The sequence below is a fragment of the Macrotis lagotis genome, chromosome 1 (genome assembly GCF_037893015.1).
Source record: "Macrotis lagotis isolate mMagLag1 chromosome 1, bilby.v1.9.chrom.fasta, whole genome shotgun sequence".
NCBI lineage: Eukaryota > Metazoa > Chordata > Mammalia > Peramelemorphia > Peramelidae > Macrotis > Macrotis lagotis.
The window spans coordinates 205,483,007-205,499,989 of record NC_133658.1 but is presented as its reverse complement, the minus strand read 5'-3'; the positions used below and the strand labels follow the sequence as shown (position 1 = coordinate 205,499,989).

The window sequence follows — 16,983 nt, the reverse complement described above, 5'->3', positions numbered from 1 at the left end:
CCAAGTTATTTTGCCTTCCAGAATAACATATACTATGTCCTCATATCTTTAAATGTAGAAATTGCTAAATCTTGTGTCATCCTGACTGTGTTAGCATGTTACTTGTGTTGTTTTTTTCTGGCTTATTGCAATATGTTCTCCTTGACCTGAAACTTCTGGACCTTTACTCTGATAGTCCTGGGAGTTTTCATTTGGGAAACTATCTCAGGAGATGGTCAGTGGATTTTGTCAATTCCTATTTTACCCTTTGGTTCTAAAATATCAGGGCAGTTTTCCTTGATGATTTCTTGAAAGAAGAAATTTTTTCCATTATATTTTTCAGATAATCCAAAAATTTTTAAATTCTCCCTCCTGAATTTATTTTCCAGGTCAATTGTTTTTCCAATGAGATATTTCACTTCATTCTTTTGGCTTTGCTTCATTGTTTCTTAAATTTTCATGAAGTCACTAGTTTACATTTGTTAAATTTTAATTTTTAAGGAATTATTTTCTTCAGTGAGCTTTTATGCCCCCTTTTCCATTTAGCTAATTCTACTTTTTAAGAATTCTTTTTTCTTTTTTTCAGTGATTTTTTTTTTGCTATTTGTCCAATGGGCCAATTTTTCTTTTTAAGACCTTTTCCTCATTGACTTCTTTGTAAACCTCTTTTATCATTTGGCCTAGTCTGTTTTTTATGGTGCCATTTTTTCAGTACTTTTTTGTGTTCTCTTTGATCAAACAGATGACTTGTTTTTCATGATTTTCTTGCATCCCTCTTACTTCTCTTCCCAATTGTTCCTCTTCCTCTTTTACCTGATTTTCAAAATCCTTTTTTTTTTTTGAGTTTTCTATGGCCTAATACCAATTCAAATTTTTGGGGGGGACTTTGGGTATAGGAACTTTCATTGTAATATCTTCTTATTCTGTGTTTTGATCTCCTTTGCCACCAAATAACTTTCTATGGTCAGATTTTTCTTTCTGTTTGCTCATTTACCCAGCCTATTACTTGACTTTTAATTCTTTGTGAAAGTAGGGCTTTCCTTCCAGGGTTGAGTGCACACTGTCCTGAGTTGATATAGCTGTTTTCAGACCTCAAGTTTCAGTTCTTCAAAGGTAGTTTGACCTAAGGAGGAATATTTACTATTCTCCTGGTATGTGCTCTGATCTGTGGGTGAATGCAAACACTCTATTCTGCCCTGGAAATATTAGGAGGTTCCCTACTCTGCTGGGAACATGAGCTCTGAATGTGTTCCTCATCACCCTAGATCTATCACCTGGGACAGCGAACCTGATCTAAGTATGAGCAAAGAAAAAGAGTCCTGCCTCAGTGCTAGCTAATCTCCTTCTGACCATCTGTGGGCTGGGAACTCCAGAAATAGTTGATGCTATTTCAGATTCAGTGGTTCCCAAGGCTTGCTTCTAGAGCTTCTAGAGCAGGGGATGTTCTGGACTGGGATTCTCTTTTACTCTGATGCAATGGACCTTTCCCTGCAGACCTTCTAAGTTGTCTTGGACTGGAAAATTGTTTCAGCATCTTTTTGTAGGTTCTGCCATTCTCAAATTGGTTTGGAATCATTATGCATACATGTTTGGTGGGCCTTGGGATAGAATTCAGGAAAATTTCTATCTTTACTTTGCCATCTTAGCTCTGTTTCCTGAACCCCAAAATTTCTTTTAAAGACAGTCAATTAAAGAGGTTACTCTACCCATATATATAGTAGGGTCACAGTGGGCTCCATGTTAAACAAACTATGCATACTCATAGCCAAGTTACAGATATATATCTATATATATATATATATTATATATATATTATTTACTATTTGATTGTTATTTAACTAATATGATGAATTATTTTAGTTCAGTTAGTTTCATATTGATTGTCTTTCTTCTTTTCAAATTTCCTAAATATAGCAATATATTCCATCTATTTCTATCACCCATCTCCTGGCTTTTGGCTGGTATCTCATTCTTCCCTACATCTCTTCATGGATGACTGTCAGAAATAGGATTGATCTCACAACTATAAGTCTGAGTAATAGGATTCTTAAATCCTTAAAATAAGGGCAATACCAAACAGTTATGGAATGACTGAACAAATTGTGGTATGTGATTGAGATGAAATGCCATTCTGTTATAGGAAATGATGAAAAGGATGCTCTCAGTGAAAAATTTAAATTAGCAGATGCAATGGGAATTGTACTTTATACAAAATAACAACAATATTGCAGGATGATCAGTTGTGAATGACCTATCTTTTCTCAGCAATGCTGTGACCCAAGAGAATTCTGAAGGACTTATGATAAAAGACATTATCTACCCCAAAGGCAGAGTTGAAGGTGTCTGAATACGGACCGAAGCATACTTTTTTTTACTTTACTTTTCTTGAGGTATCTCTTTTTGGGGAGATTGTTTACTTTTACAAGATGATTATTGTAGGAATGTATTTCATGGATAATTTTTTAACCTATATCAAATAATTTGCTTTCTGGAAAAGGGGAGAAGGAAGAAAATTTGGAACATAAGACTTTGAAAGTAAATGTTGAAACTTGTTTTTGAATGTAACTTGGGGGAAAATAAAGTAAAATCAGAAAAAAGAATAATTTTTTAAAAAAGAAGAGGACAATGAAAAGTAGAAATGTTGGGGAAGTTTTTCTAATTCATGACTATACCAAAAACAAAGCTATGGATCTTGACCAGACCTCTTATTTGATCTTCATCTGGATGTACCAGCATCTAGCTTAATGTTTAGGATTTTCTTCAAGTTGTTGCTATATATTTTCTTAGCTTTCAGTGGAACTGGAATTGTCACAGGTTTGAAATTTGTGTCAAACATTTTTTACAATTTAGAAAGATTTCTAAAGATTGGTAACCAGCTGCCTGGCTGAATCAGTATGCTATGGCAGCCTTGGGGCAAACCTAGTGCTGACACTCAGCAGCTTCCAAAATCACCTCAAGGTTGGAATAGAAATAAGATTAATATCCCACTGAAATCAGTGCTCTTGCTGTGACATGCCATAACCTCTCTTAGCAGGTTTGCTGTCTGCCTCTTTGCAGGGAAAATCATGATATACAGTATACAGGTTTATGAGAATCCATGCTCTCATATCACATATCAGAACTTTGAAACATTTCATATTACCAGTCCTCATAGAACAGGAAACATGCTCAGACTTTAGCAGGCTTTCTAGACACATGGCTACTTAAATACTGCAGGTAAAATCCAGTGAGTTCCTTTTTCCGACTTGAATTTTGTTGCCAATTAAAAATAGATGCCAGAGGCTGGCACTAAATAATTATAGATCAAATAAAGAAGTAGCATAAGGGAATTCTGCCACCACTGGGTGCCAGTTTTATTTACATTTTACATCAATAGATTTAACAAAAAGTATGTGCATCAGGGCATGGATATTGCATGAGACTCTGGAATGAGAATGTTAGTTTACCTCCAACAACTGAAAAACTAGATCTGGGGCAAGAGTCTGGAAAACATACTATGATATGTCAAATTATTTGGTGGGGGGGGTAATGTAGAGCAGGAAGGAAAATAAAATGTAACAGAGTAGAATTGGAAAGATTTTAAAAGTATTTTGAAAGGTTCACTCATCAGGAAAAAACCAGTGGCAAGAAGTAAATGAGTTTATGGTCATAAATCATAGAATGTTGGCACAAAAAGGGACTTAACACATTGTCAAGTCCATCTCTTTCATTTTTCAGATAGGGAAGCCTAGGCCCAGACGCTGAAAATAACTTGCCCAAAAAGCAGTGACAAAGCAAGTTTCTAACCTAATTCTACCAATTTTTGTTCCATTCAGCTTTCCTATTCATCAGTAATCCCAAATTTTTTTACAGTGAGAATTCATTTTTAATGTCAAAAAATTCAGTATACAATCATGGAAATGACTATGTCATGAGTATCTGCTACTTAAAATACATAATGACAAAAGGCTACTATATATTCAGTAATAATGCAAAATATGCATAAATTTCTTTGATACTTACAACTAACTATAGTTGGATATAAGAATACATAATATATTTAGTTCACAAAATGCATTAATAATATCTTTGCTCAATTACATTAGACATGTTTCATGTTGGGTATGCTAAAATTTTTTGATGACAACTTGGAAAATACATATGGACTTCTGTATACTACAATGTGTGCCAAAAGGTTAGTCTAAGGGTCATAGACACTGTCTTTCAAATCTTTCAAGATAGAGAAGCATTGTATTGCAACTAAAAGAGAGTTGACTTTATAACTAGGAAGATTTAGATTCAGGTTTTCGCTCTTAACACACATAGGCTATGCAACACTGGGCAAATCACTTTGTCTCTCAGTTATTTAGGCTACTACATCAGTAGAGAAAATTTCCTCACTTTGGGAGTTTCCTACACTGATTTTTTAATTGGTATTTTATTTTTATGAATATATGTTATGAACGTTTTTCAGCATGTATGCATATGTATATTTTTAAGTTACAAAATTTCCTTCCACCCTACTTCCCATCCCTCTCCCTACAGCAGCGAACAGTCAGGTTAACATTGTATATAACATATTGTGATAAACATGATTACAGATTAGTCATTTTTGGTATGAGGAATTAGGAATAAGGGAAAGAAATACAGAAGAGATTATTTTTATAAAGTGTTCATCAGAGTCTGAAGGAGGGTTTTTTTTGGTTTGGTTTGCTTTGGTTTCTCCCCCTCTGGATGGGGATAACATTGTCCATAGTTGGTCTAATACGGTTGTCCTAGCCCTCTGAACTGCTGAGAGGAGCTGCTTCTATCAAGGTTGTTCACCTTACAATGTTGTTGTTAATATTGTTCTTGGTTCTTCATTCAGCATTAGATTCTATAAATCATTCCATACTTCTCTAGAGTTTGACCTTTTATGGTTTCTTATAGAACAATAATATTCCATAGTATTCATGTACTATAACTTATTTAGCCAGTCCACAATTGATGGGAATGCCCTCGATTTCCAATTCTTTACCAACAAAAATAACTGCTATGAATATTTTAGAACATGGGCCTTTTCCTTTTTTTTATTATTTCTTCTAGATATAGGCCTAGAATTGGGATTGCTGGGTCAAAGGTATGAACAGTTTCATTCCTCTTATAGCTCCATATTGCTCTTTAGAAAGGTTGGATTATTTCACAACTCCACCAGCAATGCATCAATGTCCCAATCCTCCCACAACCTCTCCAACACTGATCATTTCCCCTTTTTTTCATCTTAGTCAAACCATTAGGTGTGAGGTGATACCTTAGGGTTGTTTTAATTTGCATGTCTCTAATCAGTAATGATTTGGAGGATTTTTTTCATATGATTGTATATAGCTTTAATTTCTTCATTTTGAAACTGTCCATTTCCTTTGACCATTTATCACTTGGGGTCCTACACTGATTAAGCAGAGGTCCAGGCCCTTATCATATCTCTCTCTTCAATTCATTCCCAAAGGAACTATGCTATAAGGAGGCTACATGAAATGATTGTGGGTCTGAGAGTTGGTAGATGTCATCATTGCAATTTCTAGTGGTATGACTGTTGAGTATATCATCTCTCTTAACCTCAATTTTCTATTTTGTAAAATAGAATAAAAGAGGGGATTAAACTCATACGTCTTTTCTAATTCTGCAAGAATGAGACTAATTTTTCCCCTCAAATTGGAAATAGCCCTAAAATGTATACTTGTATATATTTTAATATATAAATATATTTAATAGCATTATTAATGAAAGAAACTAAAAATTATCCAAGTTATATAGCTATTGAAATCATGAAGTCATAGAGATGAAAGGGATCCTTAAAACCATCAATTCAATTCCATCATTTTCTATATGAGAAATTATGATCCAGAAAAAGTCCCTTGTGCAAAGTTGAACAGCTACTGAATTGCGAAGTGTAATTTCTTTCTTAGGTTATGAAGTTCATGAAAGTAAATAATTCTACAATGAAGGAATTGGGTGAAAAAATTATTAAATTCCATAAAGTATTCTGTTAATACTTTGAAATTCTAAGGCAATTTTGAGTGAAAGAGGTGGAAACTCAAGGATATTCTCTTCTCTCATTCTCCTGAAAGTGAAAGTGGAAAATAAAGCATCATAGCATCATAGTCAAATGATAATCCAGAGATGAATCACTTTATTTTACAAATGAGGAAACTATGTCCTAGGTCAGAGCTGGAGCAATGGGGATATCTTAAAGGGAGATTGCCTTAAGCACTCACCCTTTGAGCAATCTTGATTTTTTCTTGGCCCTCAGGATTATAGGTGAGACCTATTTTGGTCTTCTGTCCTTTGTAAAATTCATAAAAAAGAGTAATATTTCACACTATTTTCCTTGGAATTTAGGAAGACAGGGTAGCCATAGCTTAGTGGACAGTGTTTGACTTGGAAATTGGGTTTAAATCTTCCTTTTGACACTAACTGTACGAATCTGTGCAGGTGGTTTAATCATTATGGGTCTCAGTTTCTATATCTATAAAATTAGATATTTGGACTAGATGGCTTATACAGTGCCTTTCCCAATAATCCTATGAAAAAGACAACTTAACCTTCAAAATTAGACACACTGGGAAAAAAAACACATAAATAAATGAATGGATGGTTACATAGGTTACATACTCCAGGGCATAATTAAAAAAAAACATAAAAAAGTCAGACTAGAGTAAGAAATAGTAATCAGGGATCTTCATTTCTAGGGTAGTCTAAGCAAGAAATGGTAAGTTAAGTACTAAAAGGTATTTCCTCATTGCCAAATTGGAAAAAATCAACTGAATTGCATCCCCAAATTGCTTTAGATTATTATGTTATTTATTTCTAAGCAGTCTAGATTAATATCATAAGTATGGACTAGTCCATAAATTCAGTTTTTGTCTCCTAATGAAAAGAAATATTGAGAACACACTGCTTGTAAATGCTTCATTGATGAGTGAGTATATGTCTTGGGGAGATATGAAAGCAAAAGGAAGAATGGGACAGAAATGGTATAATATATCATAGACCTTTACTAAATTAACTTTTGAAGCACACACAAAATCAAAATCAAATAAGTTTATTTTAGGATATAATCTTGTGGAATATCTATATTTAAAACAAAAACTAAATATTTGGATCAGAAACCTTTGCATTTGGGTGATTTTCTGCTATCAGGGATTTGTTCTGTAAACATCCACAGGTCAGAGTAGTAAAAAGACTGAACTGGCCAAAAGCTTAAAATTCAAATCAAGACTCTGCTACTATTAGGCCAAGCACTATAGTCAAGTCACTTCCTTCTCTGAGGCTTGCTTTTCCTTACCTAAAAATTACAGATAATAATTCTAAATAATACATGAGATTTGTGGGAACATCAAATGGTAATATATACAAATATATATTGCTAAGGCAAAATTTCTACACAAATGTAATCCATCACTGATTTTTACAAAACAGATTTTTAATCTGTATTTGTTCAAGGCACTAATACATTTTCAGTATAGAAGATAATTATCATTCTTCGTTCATTTATTCATTCATTCATTGGATGATATATCTAGGCTAGGGAATGCAACAACATTATCTCTAAAGTTCATTGAATTTCTCTACATTTTGTGTTAGAAATCATATCTAGGTAGATTTTTGATTGTTGCCTTTATAATTACTAAGGATTATAGTAAATACAATTGCTATTTTAATTCTTAATAGTGAGTAAATTAGGGATGGAGTGTGGGTCCAAAGATGGACTATTGGATTTTAACTCAGAAATCTGGGTCAATTAATATATTACTTGTGTGATCTTGCACTAGCTACTTAACTTCTCTGGGGCTCAGTTTCCTTATCCATCGCTTAAGAGGACTAGAATAGACTGACCACTATAATTGTAGCAAATCCCTAAGCTAAATCATGTTACAGCAACTTTATTGTTTCTGGCTTCACTTCCCTGGGCTTTCCTGGGCACCTAGAAAGGCAGGAAATACAGCTACTGATCAGCTCGGTATTTTTTTAAGGTTTTTTTTTGCAAGGCAATGGGGTTAAGTGGCTTCCCCAAGACCACACAGCTAGGTAATTATTAAATATCTGAAGTCACATTTGAACTCAGGTACTCCTGACTCTAGTGCCAGTGCTCTATCCACTGCACCACCTAGCCACCCCACAGCTCAGTATTTTTACTATCATCAAGAATATTCCTGTCTAGTAGTACTACTACCTCCCTGATGAAAAAGCTTTACAGAAAATTAAAAGAAACTTTTCCCAAAAAAAGTTTAGTTGTTCCAAGGCTATGGTACTCCATTAACCTCGATTATTTACTAGACTGATAAAGTACTACTAATGACAGTGAAGTGACCAGGTCTGAGATAGAATTACCACATGCTGAGGTTAATAGTACTACAAATGGGGGTATAGTTATAATTGGAACCAGAATGATTTGTTCATTGAATTTTTTACCTTTTTTTCTGGCTAGAACATTTTTCCAGGTTTTTGGGAAAACATTCAGAGTTATGATTTCTTTGTTTTAGGGATCTTCTATTACAGAAATTTCCTCCACCAACACAGATCAAGAACTAAGAGGTTAAATGTCTTTTTCTGTTAATAAAGTTAATATGTGTCAGAGGCAGGAGGACCTGAATTCAAGTTCTATTGACTCTAAGGACTGCCTTCTTTTTCGGGTTGCTAATCACTTTGTACTTAGATATTTAATGAGTATTTGTTCAATTGAACCGAATTGAGTTTCAAAGAATGTAATAGTACCTATACATCATCTACATCCTTATAATATTAATTTTAATTTAATATATAATTTTATTATATAATATATAATATAAAATAACATAACATAAGATTAGATAGGATAATCATAATAAAATATGGAAAAGAATAGAATAGGAATAGTTCTTGAATTAATTTTTCTATAAAAATGCTTTAAACACACTAAATCATTATCAACATTCTCATTTAATTAACTCCACTAAAATATGTGCATCATTAATCTTCATAGCATTCTAATGAATTGAAATTATTATGCCCATTTTACTGATTGGAAATCTAAGACAATGATTTATTGGACATATAACACAGCAAATCAAGATAAAATGTAGATGGAATTTTAATAGTAACTAGATTAATAAAATCTGCATCTCAAAGCATAATAATTGCAATGATAATTGCCATGTTACAGGTTCCTATGCTATCAGTTCACTGATGGCATTAAAGCCATTCTGCTAAACACTATAAAAGATATATGTCAAAATTGTCAATTAAGATACTTGATTAAATGATATGACTTCTATCACTCTGACCATCAAAGGTGGTATAATAACACACCTCTTTTACTTTCCTAAACAGTGTTTATGGCTGTCCTTTGGCTAAAAAAAGAAAAACACAAGATAAGCAACCCCAAGAACCTGCTCCCAAAAGAAAGCCATTTGTGCTTAAAACTGACAACTCCTCAGTAGATGAATGTTATGAAACGGATGGAACTGAGGACATGGATGAAAAAGAAGAAGAGGAGGATGAGGAATACTCTGATGACAATGAGGAGCAAGGGGAAGAAGATGAAGATGATGAAGACATAGATCGAGAGGAAGAGGAGGAGATTGAGGAAGAGGAAGAAGATGATGAAGAAGAAGGAGAAGATGTGGAGGATGAAGAAGAGGAAGAAGAGGAGGAGGAGGAAGAAGAGGAGGAAGAAGAAGAACATGGTAATCATTAACATATTAATAAAGAACTAGATGGTATCTGGGATGTTTTCATTATGAATTCTCTGGGTTGATCTTCATGAGACAAGTTTCAAATAATGGAAGTCATGTAGAAAATTCTCTTTCTTCCTTTACTATCGAATTGCCCCTTTGTGAAATCCCCTTTATCTTTATTTTAAAGACTTTGATCTAGATATCCTTTTAGACTTTTGACCTCTTTCAGGCAAATAGAATGTCAAAGGCTCTATAGTTTGCATATATGTGTTTTTCTGCATGTGTTTACATATATTACACACTTATATATTTGTTGTGTGTGTATATAAGGCACTTTAGATTATCAGTCCTATAAAATTCTATAGTTTGGTTTAGCTAGAAAATTCACAGCACAGTTTATTTTGTTTTGAATGACCTGACAGATTTTCAAGAGAGAGATTATTATATAATATGATTATGTGATAAAAATACCTTTAACTCATCTATTGGTTTAGGGGTGTTTTGGACCTCCATGTAGCTGGAAGTATGTTGATTGGTAAAATTTGGACTTGGTATATTTTGGTGCAGAGACTTCACCAAAGTGATCTTATCACAAACCTAGGATGGAAATAAATATTAATGAAATAACAAAGGAACTAATTAATCCAGCAATATTTTGCCTCTATTTTCAGAATATGGTATTTGGTATGTTCTGCTTTATGTCTAATGTGAAAAAAAATAATGACATTTAGAACATTGGAGTTGGAATGTTTTAGAAATAAGATGTGAGTTGTTTGATTTTTCATTCCTTTCTTTTATTAAACAAATGAAAAAAGGATTAGGAACTTTTCAGTTTCCTCATAGGCAGAATGAGCAGGTTGGACTTGAAATTATCAAAGTCTCTTCCAATATAAAGCCTATAGTCTTAAGGAGAAAGAAAAGACAGAAAGAATGAAAAAAAAGAAAGAAAGAAATGAAGGAAGGAAGGCAGATTTGAGGTTTTTCATCGACAGTCCTTTCTCCTCTTGTAATATGTCTAGCAGAAATGCACAAATTCAATGAGAAAGTTTTTGGTTTTTTTTAAATCCACTTCACCCCCATCCCTGGCCTGAAAGCTATTCAGGAGTATGAATGCTGGGGAGTCAGTTCCCTAATACAAAGGACTGCTATTTCCCAGAGCTGTGGGGAAAGCTTTTCTTAGTTCAGGTAGGTGTGTGGTGGTTGTTTCTAATCCCATAAGGCAAGTATTAAACATTCTAAACTTTTCCTTTTTTGGAAATAAGATAGTTTTACCCCTGAGAAACCTGACTTGATCATATAAGAACACACATTGAAATGGTTACAGTGAATTGGAGTTACAATGGAAAATAACATATACATTAGCCAAAATAATTTTTAAAAATCTTTGGAACTGAGAGAAATTCTCCTAGCCAACTAATTCATAGATTTTTCTGGTTCTGATATTGAAGAATCTGGTACAGATGGAGCACAATCTAAGATCGTATTAGAAAACTGTATATGGTCCTAAGCAATATGTTTTGGGGGATGTATTTTTGTTGTAATGTATTAATTACATTTGGAAAAGGCTCCAAATGAAGACAAGACTTTTAAAATGAGTTGCTAATATTTTCTTTAAAATTATAAAATGATTTTGTTTTGGTGATTTTTTGTTCAGGAGGGCCCCATGTCAGCAAAAGTGTAAGCATCATTTCATGCTGAAAAATACCATGATGAGGTCCCATGTAAAAAATATTTGGAAAGTTGGAGAGTATAGCTATTTAGTTAATTATTTCTAGACATGCTAGACCAGCTTTCTTGTAGCTAGTTGTCATTGTTGATTCAACTCCATAAGTTGGCCCTGGTTTATGATTAAAAGAAATGATATGAAGCATCATTATCTCAAGTTCTATTCTCTGTGTCTCAAAAGCAATAGAAATTGTTGTTTTAGGATATGGAAATTTATATGGAAGTAAGAGACAAGTATCAATTACATTAAAGAATTTTTTTTTAAATTAGGACACGCCATTGATCAAACATCCAAGATACATCTCCATTCAAATATTCCATTTTCTATTTCAGATTGCTTTTTGTGATCTTTGGCCCACCCTAACTTGAAAATTATGAGGACATCTTCTGATTTCCAACCTTACTTGTACAATTTGATGGCTAGAGGCTCACATAGACTTCTTTGGTTCTGGTTTAACTATTCAGACATTTGTTGTATTGGAAATTCAGTTAAACATAGCACAAGCTCTAAACTAGTGATGGACTATGTGTCTTTCATGAGAGGACCAGCCTCACATGAAAAATAATCTGGGGATCAGTAACTTGAAACTACTCATTCCCAGATTAGCTTCAGGATATAGAATTTTATAGATAGAGCAATTCACAGAGGTTATCTACCAAACCATAGAGCAGTTATGATTTACCCTGGTAGAGGGAGTATCTGTCTATACTGATGAAATTACAGCCCCTTAAGCATGAACTATTGAACCGGGAAATTCATAGGTTTTAGCCTGTTCTTGATGCATAAAAGAGCTGAAAGTAAATATATATAGGGGAGGAAAATCCAATTAGATAAAATAATAGGTAGACTATAATAAGCTACAATAAAAAACAAACAAAAACACTATCCTATTCATTATTATATTTCTAATGTTAGGGGTTGAGAGAGGAGGCACATTAGAATTTGCTTAAACATTTTTGGGGTGTTAAGCTGCAAATACTTATTCAGACCCAGTGATTTGGAAGATATGTTATAAAAGCAAATAAACAATTCTTCCAAATGTATTTTTAAGTCCCCTTCAATATCCCTCTTCCACATAATAGAAATGATAATGATAATGATAATGATAATAATAATAATAATAATAATAATAATAATATACACTCCATAGGCAAATACTTTCCAAGTATTTAGAAAACTAAGTAGAGAAGAAGTCAGGTCAAGTTGCTACTTTTAAGAGAATCTGCCAAATGATTCCCAGCCAATCTTAATCAGTTTAACATAAAAACTCAAGGTCAATCTTAAGAATGCTCTACTATGCTCCATTGTTGCACATCTTCTGGAAAAAGGTAACAAAAGCTGGCTTGGTTGGCAAAACAGACTTTAATTTTTTTTTTCCTTCTGAAAAGAATCCACTTCAGATAGCTAACTCCCAAAGGCTGTTATGCAGTTTTTCTGTTATAGGGGAAAATCTCTGATGGAGAAGCTTCAAGAATAAATGTTTCAAGATACCAGTTAGTCAATATCACAAGAAAACAGTCAAGATGGCCTGTGCTCCAGATCTTTCTTAATTCCATGGGTTGCGGAGGAATTAGTTTGAACCTCACTCAAAGGTTATAGGATATTTTGATCATTTCATATGATCAGACTCTTAAACATTCATCATAGTCTACTGAAACAAGACCTTCAAAAGTTATGTCAGTTATTTATTTCTTTTCCCAAACATGCCAAATATTTTGCATTTCACACCACTATTATAAATGATAATCCTCTCATTAATTCCTTCCCCACATAGCAATATGTATAACAGGAAAACCAAACTTTGCATGTTTTGCTGTTGAAACAGCAGCACATTGCTCATAGAAGGGGTGATATTTTAATCACACACTTGAACAGATCCAACAACAGTCTATATTTCTGAAAGCATTCTCTTTTTACATACAAGAGAGAATACAAGAGAAAGCTGGACTATTATATTATGTCAGAAGTCATGAAATTCCAGTGATTCTCATTTTTTGAATTTTGCATTAACAGTGACCTTAATCTTTCTGAGCTTTTCATCAGGTTTCTTCTAAAGCTGATCACAACAATATCTTCTAAATAGATAATGAAAACATGGCTTTTAAAATAAAGAACAGAAGTGTAGTTCAAGAACCATGTCAGGCTAACTATAGAGAAGAAAGGAAAACTGAGTAATACACATACAAACTAAAGGTTGGTAGGTTTAAGTGAGGAAATCAGGGTGCCAAATTAAATATACTTTAAAATAGTAAATTTAGAGTCAATACAATAGTTAATTCCATCCACAATAATCCACCCATCCCCTTGATCCAGAAATAACTTGAGAGTCAAAGGACTCAAGAAAACCAGTAATCCCAAAGTATCATAATGAGCCTAAAGGAGGTAATAAGGAGGTAATAGTATACATATATATATATATACATATATATAAATGTATATATATATATTCATATAATATGAATTCATTTTTAAATTACTCAGATCTACCTTTATTCTCAATTTTCTGCCTGTCCCTAATATAAGGAAAAGATGGTGGTGGTGATAGGATAATTTAAAACATCTGTCCCTAATCTGGGCTCACATTCTCTCAAGCTAAAATTAAAATGGCTACTATTTAGTAGTCAAAGATTTTTCTAATCATTAACTCCAATTTTTACACAATGTGTCTCTTTCTGACTATTTAAATGATATTGTGCCTATCACTTAATTCTCCTGTGATCTAAAAAACAGAATAAATTGTTACATAGAATCTAGTAAGTTATAATTCATTTTCATACTTGAGCCCATTAAAAAGACCCAGGCTTTAAAATGATCATTAATCTCTAGTTCCTTAATGATAAATTATTAAATTCTTATATGGTACAACTTAAAAGGGAAAATCCTTCTTTCTGCAGTTCTCAAGAGATATAATAGAAGTGCTAGGAGAGGGTTGAGCACAGAAAGCTACCAACAAGACTTAAGAAAACTTCCTCACACATTACTACTGTTCACACCTGGCTACTTCATGAGTCATCTTTGGAAAAACGGCCTTTTAAAAACTATTTCTTTGTTTAGGTTATTTTTTCTTAACTGAACTCTTTATTTAGGTTTTTTTGCTTTTTGTTTTTTGTTTTGGTTTTTGGTTTTTTTTGCAAGGCAATGGGGTTAAGTGGCTTGCCCAAGGCCACATGGCTAGGTAATTATTAAGTGTCTGAGACTGGATTTGAAACCAGATACTCCTGACTCCAGGGCTGGTCCTTTATCCACTGCACCATCTAGCCGCCCCTCTTAACTGAACTGGTGAAGAATATTACTTAAAATTACTTTGGAGGACAGTTCACTGTATAATTGGGAACAATGTAATTTTCTTTCCTTTCGATATTTTGACAGTGTAAGTTGATGAGATCTTTACATATTCACATTCAAAGAAGAGTTAGATGACTTAAGGGGAAAATTAGAATATGTGAAGCCTTTTCAAATATGACTTGTCAGTGTTTCGGTGCTTTCAGCACACAATAAAACAAAAATGGTTCTCTAAGTTTGCTTAACAACAATGGGGTTAAATTTCAGAGGAAAAACTGTTCCTGAATTTTTTTTCTCATTTCTGTCACAAATAGATTAAAATTGGAGTCTTTCACTACTTTTACCCCCCCCATCCCAATGAGAGTTAAAGACAGTTAAGCAGGATTTTTTATATTTTTTCAGTGACCAAACTCCTATAGAAAGTATCTGACCTATTATTTTGCACTAAAATATACAACAAATAAATAATTTCAAAAGTCAATACAATTCCATTCTAGTTTTTCAAAAGGAAATTTTGTATTATAGAACATTCTAGCCTGTCAGACCTAGTGTAAATACTGACAGCTGCCTGTTTTTCTTGGTTAAGTCACAAATTATCAGATCCTTAGTTTCCTCATTTCTCAGAAATGATGGGATTCAATGAAGTGATCTCTAAGTTTCCTATCTCTAAATACCCAAATATAATGAAGTTGTTTTCTAATTGAACTAAATATTTCTGATAACCATAACATCCTAAAATTCATAAAAATTTCATGTTATTTTTAAAGAGTCTTTGCTGATATGTATGATAAATGTTCATATCATGCACCTGCTATTTTTCACATGCAAAATTAAAGGACTGACTTAGATGATATCTAAATTTCTAAATCCCCTTATACTTTGTTATGTTACCATCTAAACTTATTAGCCAAAAGACTTCTTAATATCACAGTCAAGAAGTGATAAACTTGATGAAATCAACTTAAAAAGTAGATTTCATTCAATCAAAAAGAATTTATTAAGTGCCTAAAATGTTCCAGTTACTGCGTTTTGTATTAAGGGTACAATGTTCAAAAATACAAAAAAAGCATAAAAGTTTCTACTTTGAGGTACCTTATTTTTGAGGACATCTTTGTATTAAAGGCCTAATCAAGATGCAGGAAATATTTAGGTTTTTTAAAAAAATCTAGCCGAGTTCCTTTTTTTTTTTTTTTTTGCTTCTAAAGAACTCTATTTAGTCCTCAAAGAAGTATGTATGATCATTAGCTCAGAGATGCTCTCAGGGACCTGACGGCTCTTTTGTCCCTTCTCTGAAGCAGCTCAGCCTTCCTTTCCTGTTTTCTTTTCAATATCCTCTTTTGGTTTCTGCTCTTTCTTGTTACTCCTGAGTAACAAGATCATCTTAACTCTTATGTGGGGCTCTGAACGCCCACTATTGCTGCTACTACTCAGTTCTTCTCACTCCTTCTCAATCATGTTTCATAGATTCTAAGTGTCCCATTGAGAAATCCAAGTTATGACTCAAGCCCAACTCAAAGTCTATCTCAAGGTTGTGATGGAATGAGAATCCCTCTAAACTACAAAGCCCAGGGTACCAGTTAGTTTCTAGATTCCTACTATAACAACCACACAAATTAAGGATATTTAAGGAGTAGAACACTACCCCTCAGGATAGGAAGGTATCCCTAGATACTGCCCAGATATCCCTTAGAATAACTAGAGGAATCAAGAAAGGCCTCTAAAAAAGATGGCATTTGAACTGAGTCTTAAGGAATGGACTCCAAGAAGCAGGGAGAAAAGGAAACATTGCTAATATGGGTCATGGTTATCAACAATAATGAGCAAGCTCTGATGCTAACAGAAAAAAAAGCATAACTTCAATATGCTAAGTGGATAACAATTCAATTCAAAGAAAACTGAGAATATAATTAGGTAAAAATGATAGAACTTATTTTTTTCTCTGAAGAGTTAACATCTCACATATTCTCTGATATACTAGTATTTGACCAGTAAATTAAGTAAGAGTTGATGTGTATGTCATTTCCACTTGAGAATGAGTGCCTGAGAGAAAAAAAAACTAGCTAATTCTTCATTAGTGACAGGACAGAATTTTTCCCATGAACTGATTTTCATATATCATTCCTACATTGGTTTACATATCCTTCAACACAAAATTCAAACTGTGTTGAAAATCCTTCTTTGAAGAAGTAGACTTTGAGTCAAAAAAACCTGGGTTCTGGTTCTGATTCTCGGATTCTTGTCCTGACTCTAGAGTTTGTGTATTTAAGGTTAAGTTAAATAACCTCACAGTTGCTAGTGATGTTCTCTAAGACTAAAAGTTGC

General features: G+C 33.3%; 1 protein-coding gene across 1 annotated transcript in view; it reads left to right on the top strand.

Moving 5' to 3' along the window:
- Positions 1 to 16,983, top strand: part of MYT1L (myelin transcription factor 1 like) — a 268,994-nt gene that overhangs the window by 38,251 nt on the left and 213,760 nt on the right. Inside the window, exon 4 of the mRNA XM_074209574.1 lies at positions 9,307 to 9,662. Within this exon, the coding sequence (XP_074065675.1) occupies positions 9,307 to 9,662 (356 nt within the window). The remainder of the gene's footprint in view (positions 1 to 9,306; positions 9,663 to 16,983) is intronic.